Source organism: Pygocentrus nattereri, chromosome 19 (genome assembly GCF_015220715.1).
Source record: "Pygocentrus nattereri isolate fPygNat1 chromosome 19, fPygNat1.pri, whole genome shotgun sequence".
NCBI lineage: Eukaryota > Metazoa > Chordata > Actinopteri > Characiformes > Serrasalmidae > Pygocentrus > Pygocentrus nattereri.
In genome coordinates, this window is record NC_051229.1 from 6,451,576 (window position 1) to 6,471,467 (window position 19,892).

Sequence of the window (19,892 nt, forward strand, 5' to 3'; positions counted from 1 at the left end):
GCCTAAAGAATAGGGTGAATTGGGCATAGGGCCTAAGGAATGGGGTCTAAGGAAGAGGGCCTAGGGAATAGGGCCTAGAGATTAGGACCTAAGCAACAGGACCTAAGAAATAGGGCATAATGAACAGGGCCTAAGGCATAGGCCACAGTTCCTAAGGAATAGGTTCTAAAGAATAAAGCCTAAACAATAGGGCCTAAGGAATAGCGCATAAGAGATGGGGCCTAGGGAATAGGGCATAGGGTATAAGGAATAGGGCATGAGGAATAGGGCATAGGGATAAGACGTAAGAAATAAGGCCCAGAGAATAGAACCTAAGCAATAGGGCCTAAGAAATAGGGCCTAAGGCATAGGCCATAGTTCCTAAGGAATAGGTTCTAAAGAATAAAGCCTAAACAATAGGACCTAAGGAATAGCGCATAAGAGATGAGGGCTAGGGAATAGGGCATAGGGTATAAAGAATAGGGCATGAGGAATAGGGCATAGGGATAAGACATAAGAAATAGGGCCCAGAGAACAGGACCTAAGCAATAGGGTATAAGGAATAGGACCTAGACAAAAGAGTATGCAGCATCAGGAATAAGACGCAAGAAATAGGGCCTAGGTTAAAGGGCTTAGTGCATAAGGAATAGGGTCTAAGGACTATAGCCTAAAGAATAGGATATAGTGCCTGAGGAATATGGCCTAGGTTTATAAGTATTTAGGAAATAGGGCATAAGGAATAGGCCATAGACAACAGGGAGCAGGCATGATCACTTCTGACTGATGAAACTCACTGTGTCTATTAAATCATGGGTGTCCAGCACAGTCTGGTCATTTCCCTGATTCAGTCGATCATTTTCCTCTACTTAGTTTTTCATTAACTAGGTTTAGTTGGTTTAGCAAGTAACAAAAAAGTAACAAAGTCCGCTTTACTCCGGCTCTGCGAACCTGCGCCATCATAGAACTACAACACCCAGGATGCATATGGGCAGGACAGGAAGTACTTGGCCACGACCTTGGACTGTAAAGTTACGTGCAGTGGAGGCAGCATGGCGAGTAAAGATCCTGGAGTAAGTCTCTTTTTGATTGAAATGTGATGTAAAACCGAAGGTGTTTTGTGTGTCGCTTATGTGTTCGCACGTCTTCCGAAACTGCCACGTCGTCTGGGTTTGATTTCAGCGGCTGTTCCGCTGATGATCGTTGAATGATGGTGTTTAGCTGGTTGGCCCAGGGCTGCAGGCATGTTGCAGGAGCTTTATGGCTCAGGCAATATTATGCTGTTATGCTGAATTATAATATTATTTAATATAATAATATATATAATATTATATTATATAGTTGTGCTGAATTGATGACCCAGTTCTTCCTGTGTACTGAAGGTAGTGAAGCAGGGCTGCTCTGTAGGAATGGCTCATAAACCTTACATACTGTTTAATCAGAGAACAGCCTTCCAGAAACAAAGCACTCATGGGTTTTTAAGTTAAGTCATACTTTTTTTAATCCCACAAATGGGGAAATTCCACCTCCACATTTAGCCCATCCATGAAGTGAAACACCACACACACACTAGTGGGCAGTGAGCACACTTGCCCGGAGCAGTGGGCAGCCCTATCCACGGCACCCTGGGAGCAATTGGGGGTTAGGTGTCTTGCTCAAGGTCACCTCAGTCCTGGACTGTCGGCGCTGGGGATCGAACCGGCAACCTTCTGGTCACAGGGCCAGTTCCCTAACCTCCAGCCCACGACTCCAGCCACTTACACCAAGTCACCGTCTATTAGACTGGAAAGAAGAGTTACAGCCTCATACGACGCCCGGCTTCTGAATGTAGCTTATAAAATATGAGAGAAGAATATGACCGGTGGTTTTAATGTGTAGAAGAGGTTTAAAAAAAAAACACCAACAAAAAACAGAAACAGAAATTTTGTTGAAATAGGTTAGTCCCAGGTTAGTCCCAGGTTAGTCCTAGGTTAAAACAGTGCATGCCTAAATGTTGCTCTGGCTCAGCGAATCAAATACACTACATTTGGAGTTTGTCCTTGCCAGCAAAAAGCCTTGCCTTGAGATCTCCGGATAAACCAAGCGTAATATCTTTTTTTTTTTTTTTTTTTTGGACATTTTCGATAAATACTTTGGACTTTTTGGCAGAGCGTTTTAGATTACAGCATGCTCTCCTTCAAAAAGATTACCTAATTGTGCCTAATCTGGCTTTAACGTTAAATCTTATTATGTCCTGATCTCTGAACAAGCATTTCAGCTGTTGTATTTTTAATCCACTTATGGAAAACTAAAGCATCTTCAGGAATAAAGTTTATAGCTTGTGTAATATGTTAGTATACATGACTGTTATTTATAGGTTTTACGCTACATGAATACTGTGTTAGACACAAACGTACATTATTTTATTAAAATCACACTCATTGATCCTTAAATGTAACTGTGAGATCAGAGATGTACACCATACTCTTCTCGATGTGATGTGCGCCTGAATAGGTTAAACGCTGTCTCTTCCTCTTCGCTGTTCTCTGTACTGTCCAGGGTTTTCTGCAGCAGCTGAGGCAGATCGCAGGCCGGATGTCCTCTGGTCCTAGAGGAGCCGGTCTGGGTGTAAAACTGCTTATCGGAGCTGGAGCGCTGGCATATGGAGTCAAAGAATCGATGTACACAGGTAGGAGTGCTGCACAGGCATGAGTTATGAATATATAAGTCCAGACTTAAATTAGGGAGTCAGATAGGCACAATTCATTTAAAACGCACAAGCACTATAAGGCCTTTCTTATACAGCTCATTCCACTGGATTGGTTCAAAGTCAGAGCTGAAAGCATATCAGACTAAAATTCTTTTGCTGTGAGCAACATAATAATTAAGCTACTCCTTAACTATGTTTATTGTTCATTAAAATAAGTGACTGAACCTTCCTTTTATATCTCTACCAAAACAAGCATAGCTCTGCCTACCAATTGCATGACCAGCAAACACAGCTTTCAACAGTTGCACACACAAAAGATCATATGTTTCATTAAAACACAAAGTTTACTACATTGGGGCATCAATCAATCAATCAATCAACCTTTATTTAAATTCGCTGTGCATTGAGGGAGACCCTCATTTACAGTGTAGCTGAGCCAATACAGAAATCAGGGGTTGAGAAGTTAAAAATAAATCAAATGTTATAATGATATAATAAAAATCATAATAGTAAAATTTAGGTATCAGTGAACTGTTAAATCAATAAACGATTAAAATTAAAATATAGCAACTTAAGAAGTAAAACTAAAAATAAATAAAAACCTAAATTAATGAAATAAAAGGAATGGAAGATGTAAGACAATATATATTAACAATAATACAATTAAGAAATAAAAAAAATATGAATAAAATAAAGGAATAAAAAAGTAAAACAATAGCTAAGACATTGCTAAAACATAAGAAATTATATTGAAATTAAAGCAACTAAAGCAGTTGCAGGCTGTGTGGAGGTGGTTAGTTTGAGACTAAAAGTTTAAAATGTTCATGTTCACATAAAACTGGGATCTGAGTGTTCACTTTGGCCCTGAGGGACAGGGATATAGTCTCACTTACTGCTCTAAAAAAATGCGAGGCTGATGACTAAAAAAGCGGGTGCTGGAGCCCAGAGCCCAACTCAGTGGTCATCGGGTGGAAGGCAGGATACACCCTGGACAGGTCGCCAGTCCATCGCAGGGCAGACGGACACATTCACTCACACTTAGGGGCAATTTACCATGTCCAATTGGCCTGAGTGCATGTCTTTGGACCCACACAAACATGAGGAGAACACAGAAAGGCCCCTGGTAACCCGGACGGGGAATCGAACCCAAGCCCTACTTACTCTGAGGCGACAGTGCTACCCTCCACGCCACCCTAGTACAATGTACCATATGAATTAAATATTTAGCTCAACACTATCTCAATGAATGTCTTGGGTTTATATTGTTCGTGACATAATCCTTGTAAATATCTAGGTCTGAATAAGATCTGAATACTTCATTGTATTTTCAAATAGTTTTCTATTGTGGGACCACAGTAGGAACTAATTGGGTAGAATGATCCATAGTAACGTAGACTTTCACAGCCAGTTTGTAGAGTGTTGGAGTGTCTGTTCTCTCTTGTGCCGTGACTCTGTCACCCCAATCCACAAGCATGAGGCCTTTGTTATACTCACTCACTCACTCACTCACTCATTAACAGAACACGGAAAGTCTTTGTGGTTAATTAGTCTCTCTCTGAAGTATAAGAGAATCTAACTTTTAAAAGAGCCCTTATGCTACATTTTTCTTGTGTGTGATGTTTTTCCTTGAGGTCCACTTACACTGTGTGGGTATATGTACCAAAACACAATAACAGTGCAAAAATAACTTGGTGTGAGTGGGTGATGCTAAACTGCTGTAGACTGAATATGTGTAAAAGGATTGTTTTCATCCCAAAAACTGTGAATTCAGAATGGGCTGTTATTGTGGCTTATTTTCCATATATGTACTGTTTGGACTGGGGAGTGAAACTGTATTACAGATGTTATCGGACGCTTTTATTTCATATATATATATATATATATATATATATATATATATATATATATATATATATATAAAACCTTTTTTTTTTTACTTAGAACAGAACACCATGTTAAAGAAACACTTGACATTGATAATTATTGGCATCCTTGCCCCTCCATGCCAATAAAGGTTTCCCAGGGACATGCCAGAAGAAAGCTTTTTCTCTAATTTAATCGTAAAAGTTTGGGCGCCTGTTGTGAAATTACATTTTTTGTTGATCGTTCTATGTGAAAATAACTGAACTCGCCCTCTACAGAGAACACACTACTGCACACTTTAAAGCACTGTTGCTGTTTATTTGCTGAATTTAACATGTTGTGAAAAAGAACCTAATGTGCTGCATGTATGTCCATTTGATCAGGTCCTTTTTCCATATATGTGCACTTTGTATTTCTACATTTTCAGACCATCTGTTTCTCTGCAGATTTTGTTACTCTGTTCTTTAATAGTCAGGACCCTCACAGAGCAGGTACTATTTGGGTGGTGGGTTGTTCTCAGCACTGCAGTAACACTGACGTGGTGGTGGTGTGTTAATGTGCGTTGTGCTGGTCTGAGTGTATCAGACACAGCAGTGCTGCTGGAGTTTTTAAACACTTCAGTGTCACTGCTGGACTGAGAATAGTCCACCAACCAAAAATATCCAGTCACCAGCGTCCTGTGGGCAGCATCCTGGGACCCCTGATGAAGGACTAGAGGATGACCAACACAGACTGTGTAGCAGTGGATGAGCTACAATCTCTGCCTTTACATCTAAAAGGTGGACTGACAAGGTCGGAGTGTCTAATAGAGTGGACAGTGAGTGGAAACTGCACTGCTGTGTCTGATCCACTCATACAAGCGCAATACACACTAACACACCACCATGTCAGTGTTACTGCGGTGCTGAGAATGATCCACCACCCAAATAGTACCTGCTCTGTGGGGGTCCTGACCACTGAAGATCAGGGTGAAAGGGGGCCAACAAAGTATACAGTTTTTATTTTTTAAGTATTTATGTGTGTGAATGGGTGTTTGTTTTTTGATGGCCATCTGATTGTTTTCACAGTGGAGGGTGGACAGAGGGCCATCATCTTTAACAGAGTTGGAGGCATGGAGATGAATACAGTGCTTTCTGAGGGGCTTCATTTCAGGTTTCAAATCTTTACACAGTTTTAAATTCACACATTTGATAGGGCTTCAGATGCTTTTCATTGAATTCTCTTAAATTAGCTTACACCGATGATGTTAATAGGGTGGCAGTGGCATTACTGGGAATCAAACCCTGTGTCCCAAATAAATGCCGTCTTTGTGGTTGTAGAAGCAGTGCACCTGCAGAGCTGCAAATCCTGCCTGTATTGTGATTTTAAATATATTTTTATTTAATATAGTTGCTATTTTTCTTAATCTGTGTACTCCCATTGGCAAATCTTTAAATGAGAGGACTTTAAATCTTCATTTTGATAGTGGTTCATTATTGCTGTTTCACTGTTTATAGGATACCGTGGTTCCAGTACCCAATCATCTACGACATCCGAGCCAGACCCAGGAAGATTTCATCCCTCACAGGAAGCAAAGGTTACTTTTTGCTACATTTCATATTTTAACAGCAAAGTTATATAATATGACAGGGAAGAAATACACACATATATACACACACACACTGTGTTGCCAAATGTATTCAGTCACCCATCCAAATCCACTTCCATGGCCACAGGTGTATAAAGCCGAGCCCCTAGGCCTGCAGACTGCTTCTACAGACATTAGTGAAAGAATGGGTCACTGTCAGGAGCTCAGTGAAGTCCAGCATGGTACCGTGATCGGATGCCACCTGTGGAACAAGTCCAGCGTAGTGTGCAAAGGGTCACCAACTTTCTGCAGAGTCAATCACTACAGACCTCCAAACTTCGTGGCCTTCACATTAGCTCAAGAACAGCATAGAGAGCTTCTTGGAATGGGTTTCCATGGCTGAGCAACTGCATCCAAGCCTTATATCACCAAACGCAATGCAAAGCGTCAAACGCAGTGGTGTAAATTGCCGCCACTGGACTCTAGAGCAGTCGAGACGTGTTCTCTGGAGTGACGAATCACGCTTCTCCATCTGGCAATCCGATAGACGAGTCTGGGTTTGGTGGTTGGCAGGAGAATGATACTTGTCTGACTGCACTGTGCCAAGTGTGAAGTTTGGTGGAGGGGGGATCATGGTGTGAGGTTGTTTTTCAGGAGTTGGGCTCGGCCCCTTAGTTCCCTTAGGAACTCTTAAAGCTTCAGCACCAAGAGGTTTTGGACCATTTCATGCTCCCAACTGTGTTGGAACAGTTTGGGGACGGCCCCTTCCTGTTCCAACATGACTGCTCACCAGGGCACAAAGTCCATCAAAACATGGATGAGTGACTTTGGTGTAGAACAACTTGACTGGCCTGCACAGAGCCCTGACCTCAACCCGATAGAACACCTTTGGGATGAATTAGAGTGGAGACTGTGAGCCAGGCCTTCTCGTCCAACATCAGTGTCTGACCTCACAAATGTACTTCTGGAAGAACGGTCAAAAATTCCCATAAGCACACTCCTGACCCTTGTGGAAAGCCTTCCCAGAAGAGTTGAAGCTGTTATAGCTGCAAAGGGTGGGCCGACATCATATTAAACCCTATGGATTAAGAATGGGATCTCACTCAAGTTCATATCCGGGTAAAGGCAGACGACTGAATACTTTTGGAAATACAGTGTTCATTTTCAAAAATCAAAAAATGACAAAAATCTTCATTTTTGTCATTTTTCAGTTTTTGACTTGATTTGAAAATGCCTGTTGCCCTTTACATTGTATGTAAATTTCACAATGAATGGACCAAAAGAAATGACACAGAATTACTCTGAAAAAAGTCTGGTTCCACTGACTTACATTGAAAGTAAAGTAGGTTTTTCCCGTCTCCTGTAAGGTTACCACTTTGGAGATACAGCAGCGATATTGAGTGTTACGTGTATTCAGAATTATTTTGATGCGTAGACAAATGGTTTCCTTGTCTGACTGACGCTCATTTGGAAAACATGTGTCCTCCTGTAGACCTTCAGATGGTGAACATTGGTCTGCGTGTGCTGTCCCGGCCTGTGGCCTCCAACCTGCCCTTTCTCTACCAGCATCTGGGGACAGACTATGACGAGCGTGTGCTGCCCTCCATTGTTAACGAGGTGCTGAAGAGCGTGGTGGCCAAATTCAATGCCTCACAGCTCATCACACAGAGAGCGCAGGTACACCACCACAGCCACACTGCTGCTTTAAACAGCACGGGACACGGGCCTCAGCTCTTCTTATAGCTTTTTACAGCTTCCCTTTCTATAGCAGTGGGTTAAAATTCCAAAGTACCTCAGCATTTTATTTATTAATTAAAATGTTGGTAATTGCCTTTCAATATGCAGCACCATTCCAAAGAAATGACCATTTTCAGTAACAGAAAACCAATTTTGTTGCAGCCGCTTATATAAAGTGGCTCTGATCTGATGCTAGCCCTCTACAGTTTCACAGGTTTTAAATCATTTTTAGAAGTGAAAGAAGAAATGCTGTGAAAATGATGAACAGATATGAAGATGATTCTAAAATGCCTGACAAAGCTGTGGAACATCAAGAATATTCTGAAGTTGAAACGTTTCAATGAAAATAAATATCCAGAATTGTGTTTCAAAACCGGTGATCTTGGGGCCAGTCGTTTAAAGAGCAAGACCGGAAAAAAAAGACTTTAAGTAGAATTACAGTGTATAATTTTGGTGACTAGTTCATAGTGTGTAAGTTTAGTTAGTGTGAGAGATTGTTGAATAAAAACAAAAATGGCATGGTGGCGTGGTGGGTAGCGCTGTCGCCTCACAGTGAGGAGGGCCTGGGTTCGATTCCCCGGCCGGGCGGCCAGGGTCCTCTCTGTGTGGAGTTTGCATGTTCTCCCCGTGTCTGCGTGGGTTTCCTCCGGGTTCTCCGGTTTCCTCCCACAGTCCAAAGACATGCAGTCAGGCCAATTGGACGTGCTAAATTGCCCCTGGGTGTGACTGTCTGTGTCTGTCTGTCTGCCCTGCGATGGACTGGCGACCTGTCCAGGGTGTATCCTGCCTTCCGCCTGAAGACTGCTGGGATAGGCTCCAGCACCCCCCCGCGACCCTGATGGAGAAGCGGCTTAGAAAATGGATGGATTATGATCCATTTCAAACTTTTCAGCAGCGTTGTAGTTGTAGTTATACAGACGGTGAAAAAGTTTGGTCAATTTTAGCTGACTGTGAATAAGTTAACACATCCTCTGTAATGAACACCCTTCTGCACACTTTAATGCTTCAATTGCAGTTCATTTGATGAATTCATGGGGAGATGAGGGAATTTAGTTTGAGCAAAAGTTATAGCACATTTTTTATAGTTTTATATATAAAATAATAGAAATTTTCCACTAAAATTTGCAGGAAATATTTAAAAACAAATAAAAATTACTCCCCCCCCCCCCCAGTATGTTAAACTCATAAATGCAACTAACAGAAATTATGCACCAACATTTGAAGAATTTGTTCATTTGTTTTGACTCTGAAAGTCAACAGTGCTTGTAATTTGACAGCGAGTGTTTAAACCTTTGCATATGACAGCATATTAGTTCCTTCGTGTATTAGAAATATGAATATAATCTTTTTTTTTGAAACCTTATGCATAGGTGTCGCTGCTCATCCGGAGGGAGCTGATTGAGAGAGCTAAGGACTTCAACATCATTCTGGACGACGTGGCCATCACAGAGCTGAGCTTCAGCAGGGAATACACTGCCGCAGTCGAGGCCAAGCAAGTCGGTATGGACTGCGATACCCACAATGCACTGTGCCATAGAAGGAATTTTTGCTTGCAGTTGGAATTCAGTATTTAAACCTTGATTAAAAAGCAATAGACTTTCAGTTCTTTGTGCCCACTAGGGGGCACTGTTGTCATTTGATGTCATTCAGCAGCCTGCATAACAACTACATGCTCAGTTTCTGCACTCAGTGAAGACCTTCTCATACCTCGAAAGCACTTACGCCTGGCCCCCTCGATTTATGGATAAAGTTTCCCTATTTTTCCACTTTTATCTGTGAATGTTCTCCATCTTCATTTGTCTTTTTCTCATGTTCAGCCCAGCAGGAGGCCCAAAGAGCCCAGTTCTATGTGGAGAAGGCCAAGCAGGATCAGAAGCAGAAGGTCATCCAGGCTGAGGGAGAGGCCCAGGCTGCTAAAATGGTATTTTCCCTCTTTGCACACATTCCAAACTGCCCTGTCATTTATAGTGTTTATGCTATACTATAAGTTATAATCACTGTTTTTATTTATACAGGAATTATTTTTGTAGATAAATATGTAAATTGATTATGCTTGAACTGTGCTGAGTCACAGATTTTAAATAACAAGTAGGAAGCTGTAAAAACCACTAAGTAATGTTAGACGTGTCCTGACTAGAACTGTAGATTCATTTCAGAATTCCTCCTATCCGAACTAATTGATAGATTTATTCATTTGTAACTTCTGGATGTTGCCAAAAGACTTGAAATGCGCAGTAAAACTTACAAAAACACCTTTTGTGTCCAGTTTTTTATATTTTAAATGACCCGTTTTAATTTTCTTGCTGCTGTGATGTCACAAAAAAAAAACAGTTCAGTTACATATACCCACCTATTCAGCCTGTAGTGGTTTAGCTCCATCTGTTCAGCCTGAAGTTATAAGGAGTGTTTCAGTCTGGGTTTTGTATGAGGCACAGCCAATCAGAGCAGCAGTCATTTACATACACCATGACATTATGACCGCTTACTATACAGGTGCACTTTGTAGTTCTACACTCTTTACATCTGCAAGGTGGTGGATCAACAAGGTAATAGAGTGGACAGTGAGTGGACACAGTTTTTAAAAACTCCAGCAGCACTGCTGTGTCTGATCCACTCGTACCAGCGCAACACACCCCAATAGTACCTTCTCTGTGAGGGTCCATGGGGGTCCTGACCACTGAAGAACAGGGTAACAAAGTATCAGAGAAACAGATGGACTACAGTCTGTAACTGTAGAACTACAAAGTGCCACCTTGTCCATTTTATCAGCTCCACTAACTGTATATAGCGCAGAAACAGAGGTCATAATGTTATTGGTGTGTATCCGTCTTAAGGGCACATTTACAAAAACAGCCTGTTCAGTAAAGAGAGGATAGAAAATGGCCGTGACTGCTTTGGGTGTATAAGCCAATGCAGATGTAATAAGAGGAACCCCAGAAAAAATTAAAATGCTAGAAAAATGTAAGATATGGTCACTTTTAAATCTCCAGAGAATAAGCTATTACTGTAAATAAAATAAGAAGTATTAGTATGACAAGTGAATCTCACCTCATAAAGCAGTGTAATACAATTATGGTCATTGGTTCCCTTTTGAAAGTGTTTAATGGCTTTAATTGCTTGTCGTAATCAGTCTTTCTGGTGCCGCTGTACTTAATAACCTAATATAATTTGCGCTAATCACACAGAGAAAAGATTTAAAGGTGTAGTTCAGAGTCTCGGCCCTCAAATTCAGCAAGCTATCAGTAACTGTTCCACAGTTTGAGCCCTGGCCGCATTGTGCACTTTGTTCTTAAGGGTTTTATTTTGCACAAATGAAGTGGTCGTTTAATGCTGCGTTTTTTTTGTCCTTGTAAAACCAGTACAGTTAAGCCTTTTTTCTTCCTGATATGATGCAGTGCTGCGTATGAAACAGGCCGTAGGTCAGTGGATATGTGCTGACTTCAGGCAGAAGCTGAAATCCAGGGTATGCAGGATAGTGTTTAAGGAATATCTGCCATATCTATAGTGTACGGTCAGTTACGGTCATTTCTTTGTACTTTACAAAACAAAGGGAACGTTTTCTTCAAATCGCCTACAATGGAGGCCAATGGGCAGATGGGATTGGCTTGATTTTAAAGTGCCTTTCATCGGCTGTTTTTCTGGTCTCACTTTATTTGGATAGTCCACTATTGTCCCCTATAGATCATCTACAGATGTTGAAGTTGTTAATAAACCATCTGTTGAAACTCGGTTGATTCTAAACTGTGGTGGGGTTAGGATTTGGACCAGGGTTAGGACTATGACCAGAGTGAGGGGTGGGTTTGGGTTTTGGGTTGAGATCAGGGTTAGGATTAGAGCAGGTTTAGAGTTAAAGAAAATTATGGTCAGTTTAGTAGATATTGAGTTGAAAGTAACTTGAAAGTGAATTAAGCATCTACAAAACATCTAAAGTGGACCATCCAAATGGTGTTCCTCATCTTTTCTGGGAATAGGGAATTTGTTAGGTACAAAGGGTGCAGATCAGGTCAAGAGACTTTATAGTACATGGTGAAGTGAAACAACATTCCTGAAGGACCAACGCAGGAACACAACTGCGAAACATTGATATTTACGGCATTTGGCTGACGCTCTTATGCAGAGCGACTTTACAATTTGATCATTTTACACAGGTAGGCCAAGGTGGTGTTAGGAGTCTTGCCCAAGGACTCTTATCGGTATAGTGTAGGGTGCTTGCCCTGGTGGTGGATTGAACCCCAGTTTACAGTGTGAAAGGCAGAGGTGTTACCCACTACACCAACCACCAAAACAATACAATATGCATAATGCAGACAGTACAGTGCAATACACACAAAACAGAACACAGGCAGTACACAGTACTGAGAGTATATGGAGCTGTGCAAAGGAGGATGTAACATACTATGACATATGTGGTTGGGATAGTCTAGTGGTTAACACCTCTGCCTTCCACACTGTAGACTGGGGTTCAATCCCCACCTGGGCAAACACCCTACACTATACCAATAAGAGTCCTTGGGCAAGACTCCAAACACCGCCTTGGCCTACCTGTGTAAAATGATTAAATTGTAAGTTGCTCTGGATAAGAGCGTCAGCCAAATGCCATAAATGTAAATGTACATATTAGCAGCTTAGCAAATAGCCCATCATATACGAACATAGCGGTCACTGAGGTAGGAGCCAGACCAGCAATGGAATACAGTATTTGGCTGATACAGTATTCAAGGGTTAGTTTAAAACACGATGGCGTGTTCCTTTAAGCCAGCTCTGCTTTCGGGCTCCTACTACACCCCTATGTGTCTCAACACATTTATCATGAAAGAGAAAAGCTGATTTCCAGGAGACAGCCAGAGGGCATTTAACACAGACTGAAAGCCCAAACATGATTCACCTACTTTATTTACTTTGCTTTCAGAGGCGACTTTTATTTGGTTTCTTCCGCTCTTGAATAATTTATGTTCGTGTCACAAGACCACTGGCCATCTTCCTAAGTTTGTTCTTAAATTTGTTCTCAGGAAAGGTCCAACGAAAAAGTCTACGTCAGATTCACGACGTGTTCTTAATCCGCAGAACTGTCCTCGCCTTTGAGCTCTTGAGTGTGTTGATTCTGATCTTACCCGTTGGCTGGTTAATTAAAATATAGTAAGACATTGGTTTAGTCGTCAGCAGACCGGTTTGGTGGGGCCCATAAGAAGTAAAACCAGGTTACAGTTCAGTTTGTGAGTCATTTGTTGGTTGTTGGTTGTTGTTCGATGCAACAGGCTCATGTAAAGTTTACCCATCGCACCTTCTCGATCGAGCTTCAGTGCTCAGTAGTGATCAGATAACTTGATAATAGATCGTTAGTATATTGTTTTTTTTTTTCTTTCATAACTTCTGGATGTTTCACTTGTGTTCTGTTTGCAGTCTTGCTAAACCCCAGCGGACTAATCCTGTCTTGAGAATACGTGTTAACTGTGTTTCCTTGTTTGTTTGTTTGTTTGTTTGTTGAATAACCCAGCTGGGCGAGGCTGTCTCAAAGAATCCTGGCTACCTTAAACTCCGACGCATCAGAGCCGCCCAAAACATCGCCAAGACGGTGAGACGAGTGATTCAGACTAGACAAACCTCATTCATGTTCTGAATGTTCATCCCTTACCAAATGGGAATAGTAGTAGAACACAAATAAACTGAAAGATTTCTATAGTGCTATATAATACCTCTATTATGACCGCTGTTCTCTTGTACTGTTTTACAGTAATCTGTAATACTTGTATATCACACTATAATAGTAATTGACTGTAAGACATCCTTTAGGAAGCCTACATAAATTCCTGTAGGGATGTTTCAAATGGGATATAACTACACTGGGTTGTGGATTCCTTTGATGTTTTTATGATATTTTTTGCAAGCCGGAGTTATTGATAAACAGTTCGAGTTGTTCCTGTGTGTTCTGTAGGTGGCGAGTTCACAGAATAAGGTGTATCTAAATGCAGACAGTTTGGTGTTGAACCTGCAGGACGACTCCTTCAACAAGTAAGCCACTGTCCTTCCCTCCTTCTTCTCCTAAAACGTAGCTTTTCACATTAAAGTGAATCAGATTGACACAGCATCCCCCTCGTCTTACTCCAGACGTAGCTGATCAGCCAAGACGTGTTTGGTGTCTGATGCTTCTTTAGTTTTATGCTGGTGGCTGATGTAGCTAACAAGTGTGGTTGGTTAGTGTAGTGGGTAACACCTCTGCCTTCTACTCTGTAGACTGGGGTTCAATCCCCACCTGGGCAAACACCCTACACTATACCTATAAGAGTCCTTGGGCAAGACTCCTAACACCGCCTTGGCCTCTCTATGTAAAATGATCAAATTGTAAGTCACTCTGGATAAGAGCGTCAGCCAAATGCTGTAAATGTAAATGTAATTAAAGCTTATATACCTGGTAGTGGGCGATATGGCCAAAAATGTATATCCCAGTATAATTATAATTTCTGACCATTTCAGTGTATAACATGGTATAGACTTGTTTTCAGGTAAAACCGTTTAAACATTTATTGAAGTATTTAGCCTTTTATCTAAGTAATCTTATTTGTGTCGTGACAATGGATTATTATTCTGGGATGTCCCATCACTTCACAATAAGAATCATTTTTCTCAAGCAATGTAAATCTGGAATATTATAAATTCTGCACAGTACTAAAAACAAAACTGCACAATATGTAGATAAACTGTCAGTATTGCTCTCATTAGACTCACTGGCCCAGCAAAAACGTGCGAAATGGTTTTTTTTCAAGGCTGAAGTCGTCTTCTTATCCAGTGGCTTATGTTTCGAATCTTCCATTCCACCTTAAATGGAGCAGCATACAGTCTGGCTCCAGTGCCAACGTCTTAGTGTACCTGCTGCACCAGTTAAGGTGTAACGGGACATTGTTGAAATAAGCACTTTGTATTAACTGTATTTCTTAAGTCATTTGTCTCATCCGTGAGTCTCGTATACTCATCCCTCCGACAGTCAAACACTACTGAAGTCTGAAAATATAGTTTGACTCGCTGCACAGCCGGCAGTTCGTTCCCCAGCTCCACACAGACCACCTGGCGGTTTGGGAGTTTAGTGTCGTCGCATCTTCAGAGTCGGACCAAATCAGCTGTCGGTCAAATGTGACCTTAAAAGTTCTCCGTTTTCTGTTTGTGGCAAAGTAAGAGAGGTAAAAACGTTCAAATGGCTTCAGCGTCTCCTACAGCTGTCAGAGTCGTTGCTTAGCAACAGCATCTCAGCACTGTGATACAATCAGCTCGCGTGGCTGGAACTAACTGTTGTATAAATTATGATTGAGCAGCTTCACAGCTCTTGCTAAAGGTGTTCTTTGGTAGTTTCTCCCAGTCCAAACTGCTAGAAGTCCTGTAGGATAGTGATACACTGTAAGCATCATTGTGTTTTGATTATTTTATTGTAAATATTGAACACGCAAACTATATAGCATTAATTACAATGCAATATTCTGATAAAAGATTTGGTCATTTCAGCATATGCCTAATTTGGAGTAAGAAGGGAGCTTCATAAGTTTGTTTTTTTACCATCACTTTAAGCCTGTGATGGTTAGGGTGAGGCTGAACTCACTTGAGGTTCTGCCGGTTATGTAAGCGGAAGGTAACTACACCACTGATGTGTGCGTCATGCTCTAGTTGGTTCTGCAGGTCGGCTCACCTGATCAGCTAAATTTGACACCTTTTGAGCCTCCTCCATTCAGTAGGCACTTCTGCACACAGCCGTTCACAGCTTCGTCGCGTAACCATGAACAGACTCAGCACCACTCCTGCTAATCTACGGCCTAAAACCTGCACACATCCGCTTATTTCCTCTGACCTGAAAACGTACTTGATGCTGCCGCATATTACGTGCTTTGGAAAGGAAAGAAGAACTTATGATTGAACACACAGATGTTAAGGGAAAACTCGTGATTCAGTGAAATAAGATTTATTTTGCACATAAGAGAAATAAACAAGCGGGCTAGACTAATAGATATTTTTGTGGAATGCAGTAAAATTAGTCGGCACCTTAGATTAAAGCTTTGATTACACATCAGTGAAATAGAAGAGTCCGTATGAAGAGAACAGCCAGGTACATGATCTTGCATTTACAGAAATATTTGGGTCATTCTCCATTTGGCGTGGGAATTCAGGTGGATGCATTTTTTAAATAATCCGTTTATTTTATCCCAAAGCCAAATAATCTTAATATTGTCAGTTAACATCTATAGTCATACATGCAACAAGGAGAGCGAGCATAATCTACGTCACTGGTGACCTTGTGCAACTATTTAAAATAAGTAGTAAAATGATATTTGACATTATTATGGGGCAGTCGTGGGCTGGAGGTTAGGGAACCGGCCCTGTGACCTGAAGATTGCCGGTTCGATCCCCAGCGCTGACAGTCCATCACTGAGGTGTCCTTGAGCAAGACACCTAACCCCCAACTGCTCCCCGGGCGCTGTGGATTGGGCTGCCCACCACTCCGGGCAAGTGTGCACACTGCCCCTTAGTGTGTGTGTATTCACTAGTGTGTATGTGGTGTTTCACTTCACGGATGGGTTAAATGCGGAGGTGGAATTTCCCCGTTTGTGGGATTAAAAAAGTATCACACTTATTTTGACAATTTTAATTACCCAGCCATTAAAGCACATAATACCAGTGACACACAGAAGTCATGAGCCGCCTGATAAACAGAATGATTAATAAATTAATGAACTATAGTGAGAGAGTGTGACTCGCCTTCTCAGGCCTTATGCTTCCTCTGTGAGCCTCGACCCAAAGAAGCCGTTTATTGGAGCTGAAAATCCTGTGTTAAAATCTAATAAGAGTCCTGATACCACCAGTGACCAAAATCTCTGTGACCAAATTAATTATAAATATAAAATACCTATTTTTTAACGTTAATGGTATGAAAAGTAAACTTTTTTTTTTTTATACAAATTCTTAAAATAAAACCTCTTAAATATTTTAGATTAAAAATGCTGGTTTTGTGACGAGCTGCTTTACAGAGTGCAGAGCGACTATGAAACAGGATCGTCGGGGAAAAGTCATATTTAATCTTAGGTCATCTGTGTAAATGTACATAATGACTTTGGGAGCCGTGCCTGATATTTTAAGCATCTTTTCAAGTTCTCCAACCTTGGAGGATGGATGGAAAACGACCCAAATGTAGTTTTAACTTCACTTCTTGGCTGTTTTCTTTGAACATCTTTATAAAATAGATTCGAGATGCTCTTGAAAGGGCCACACCGGTGGTTACTGGTCCTGTATTTAAAGGCATAAAATAACCAGACAGGCTAACTTCGCTTATGATGTATGGAAGCTAATAGCCACCAATTCACATGAAGTTACTGGCATAGATGCTGAATGGTGGCTGTATGATTTCATATATGAACTCTTAACAAAAGTAGCATTTTGGAGTGAACTATGATGAAGGATACTGGTCTAGAATCTGCTGTGCTTTAAAAATAAATGGGTATAATAAAGCAGTAAGCCCTGAAAGGCTTTTGCTTTTATAAAATTCCAGCTGATGGGGGGGGGGGGGCGGCATTCGGTTACCCATCACCGTTTACTGCACAGATCTTTTGCTTTACAAGTACTTTTTCGTCACCAAATTACCCCCCCAAGTCTTATTTAACACCAGTCTACCGGAGCCCCTCTTCTAATGATGGGGCTGAATCTCAAATGGCTCCCTGCTCCCTACATAGTGCACTACATAGGAATTTAAATACTGCACCCTGCAGACCAACTGTGCAAAATACAGCTAAGAAATAGTCATTTGGGACTCAGACTCATCTGTTCTTGATAAATGATGCGCTTTTTGGCTTCAGACACAAACATTTCTAAGCTTTCATAGCTAGGACACTAATTAGGGAACACGGAGCCATTTGTGATTCAGCCTGGGTTTCACGCGACTTCTGACTGAAACATGAACATTTGAAGGGTGAAAGCCATTCAGTGCGATTCTTTAGCCTTTTTACTGCCGTGCTAATCATACAATAAGTACTTTAATCCAAGCCTGTGATATTAATGATGGAGCTGTTTAGGCCGTTGGATCTTTTAGCCTGTTAGCTAGCTGGCCAGCCTGGTTCTAGTTAAGAATATAAGATATAAGCCCCTCAGTTTAACAAAAAAAAGGGGTTCTTTCTTCATCAATATACTCGGTGAGCCATGCAAGCAGCATGAAGGTCAAAAATTATTCCATTAACACCACAAGGCTTTTTTCGTGCCGTGGCGTAGTGATACACAGTCCGGTTGCCGTGATGCAGTCATAGATGTGTACACATCGTGGATTTTATGACCGACTTCGAACGCAGCTCAGCCAATCAGATTGAGGACCGGAACCATCAGTTTTATAAATGTTATAATCGGACTCGTCCCTGAGGAAGACTTTCATGATGATAAGCCAGTATACTGACCACTACCAGTGCAGATCCTTGTTAATACTTGTTTTATTAATATAATTTTTTTGTCCTCTTTTGCAGTTTGTCTTTGGGGAAGTGAGAGTCGTCCCTGCGGATTGTGTGCATTCCATATGTTGGCAGTCTGTGCTGTATTTAACGTCTTCTCTGAGTTTGAGTGTACCTCCCTAAGCAGTGCCTGTCTCTCAGTGCAGCGATCTGGGGCCACAGTCCAGAGCAGGGTTGGGTGGCCTTTATAACACACTAACACACACACACACACACACATACCTACAGAAGTATTACACAAAAATAGCCTTTCGTAAGTCACGATCAGTAGCAGCAGTAGCCCACAAAGGGCTCGCGATGCATATGGAGCTTATATAAGCAGGACGTAATCAGTCATGGTGTGATATTTGCCCCTGAAGAATCCACGCCGGATCCATGTTATAAATGAAGGCATGTTACTGTGAAAGAAGGCATCATTATATAGAGTCATATGTCATCTATTAACTGTCATTGATCCATTTGCCAGACCCAGACTAAGCCTAAACCTAGGAATTCTGTTATACATTCATATGTATAAAGCCATCTGAAGATGCTTTCAAAGGCCACTCAGCTGTTAGCTAGTGTTTACAGTGCCTGTTTATTTTTAGTTTGTGTTTATTCCCACCAGGGACCCACTGGTTCCTCTTTGCGACGTGTATACTGATGAGATTAAAGCACTGTGAGGAGGTTTCATTAAATATTTTGAATTTTTGAGACTCAATGGCTTTTTTTTTTACTTCTTTTGCGTCATCGTTGTAAAAGACTGAGATGTTCTTGGAGATACTTGTGGCTACTGGCCTGTATATAATAGCTTAACTAGACATGCTGATATGGCTTATATTGAAGGCTAATAGCCACCAGTTACCACGATGTCACTGGCAGTTTTTGGCAGCTACAGTCGTATGCAAAGGTTTGAACACCCCTAGTCAAATGAAATGCTCTGTTGATTTTCTGAGTGAACACATCCTGCACAGAGAACACAATAAATACGGTGTTTTTCTGCTAGTTTTAGTGCCCAATTTCTGTATATTTGCTAAAAACAAATGGAAACTGTTCCATAAAATTAAACAAATAAATGTGGATATTAAAATTATGCAGCGGATGGGTTAACGTTTGGAAAAGTCATGTAGAAAATGAGCAAAATGTAATTTGACCGTTGGCCTTCAGACGTTTGTGTACATCGATATGGTTTCATTCATTCTTAGCAAAATAAGCCTTTTCGTCTATTTCGATTAGACTCGGTCCACATTCCGTCTTTTTCTAAGAGATCTTGGGTGGAAGGATGTGAAAAGGATAAAACTGGTTGTAGGTCAGTGGCCTTGCTCTCTTAAAGGGGAATTCCACCAATTTATCAAAATTTCAGAATGGAAAACCATTCTGGAAACCAGGGGTCTTTAACACACACACACACACATTTATTTACTATCAAAAACCAGCAGTGAACTTGTCTTCTTTATATGTAACGTTTAGTACGATAGTGATAAACTATTACGTCTTATAAGGCACTGTGTGCACATCTGTGGATGTGTATATGTACAGTACTGTGCGAACGTTTTAGGCATCTAAGCAAATGTTTAAACCCTAACCCTCAGCAGTGCGTTTATCACAATATACA

The 19,892-nt window shown here is 41.2% G+C and overlaps 1 protein-coding gene across 1 annotated transcript; it reads left to right on the top strand.

Moving 5' to 3' along the window:
- Positions 1 to 956: 956 nt before the first annotated feature.
- On the top strand, positions 957 to 18,998 carry phb2a (prohibitin 2a). The gene is made up of 10 exons (XM_017720020.1): positions 957 to 1,049; positions 2,515 to 2,644; positions 5,596 to 5,680; positions 6,025 to 6,104; positions 7,588 to 7,772; positions 9,203 to 9,332; positions 9,650 to 9,753; positions 13,327 to 13,404; positions 13,765 to 13,841; positions 18,314 to 18,998. The coding sequence occupies exons 1-10, from the start codon at positions 1,029 to 1,031 to the stop codon at positions 18,330 to 18,332; spliced, it is 909 nt and encodes a 302-aa protein (XP_017575509.1). The 5' UTR covers positions 957 to 1,028; the 3' UTR covers positions 18,333 to 18,998.
- The last annotated feature ends 894 nt before the right edge of the window (positions 18,999 to 19,892 follow it).

Coding starts and splice junctions, on each gene's coding strand:
- phb2a (XM_017720020.1), top strand. CDS start 1,029: ATGGCGAGTAAAGATCCTGGA. Junction 5,681..6,024: donor TCTGAGGGGCTTCATTTCAG/GTTTCAAATCTT, acceptor CACTGTTTATAG/GATACCGTGGTTCCAGTACC. Junction 6,105..7,587: donor ATCCCTCACAGGAAGCAAAG/GTTACTTTTTGC, acceptor GTCCTCCTGTAG/ACCTTCAGATGGTGAACATT.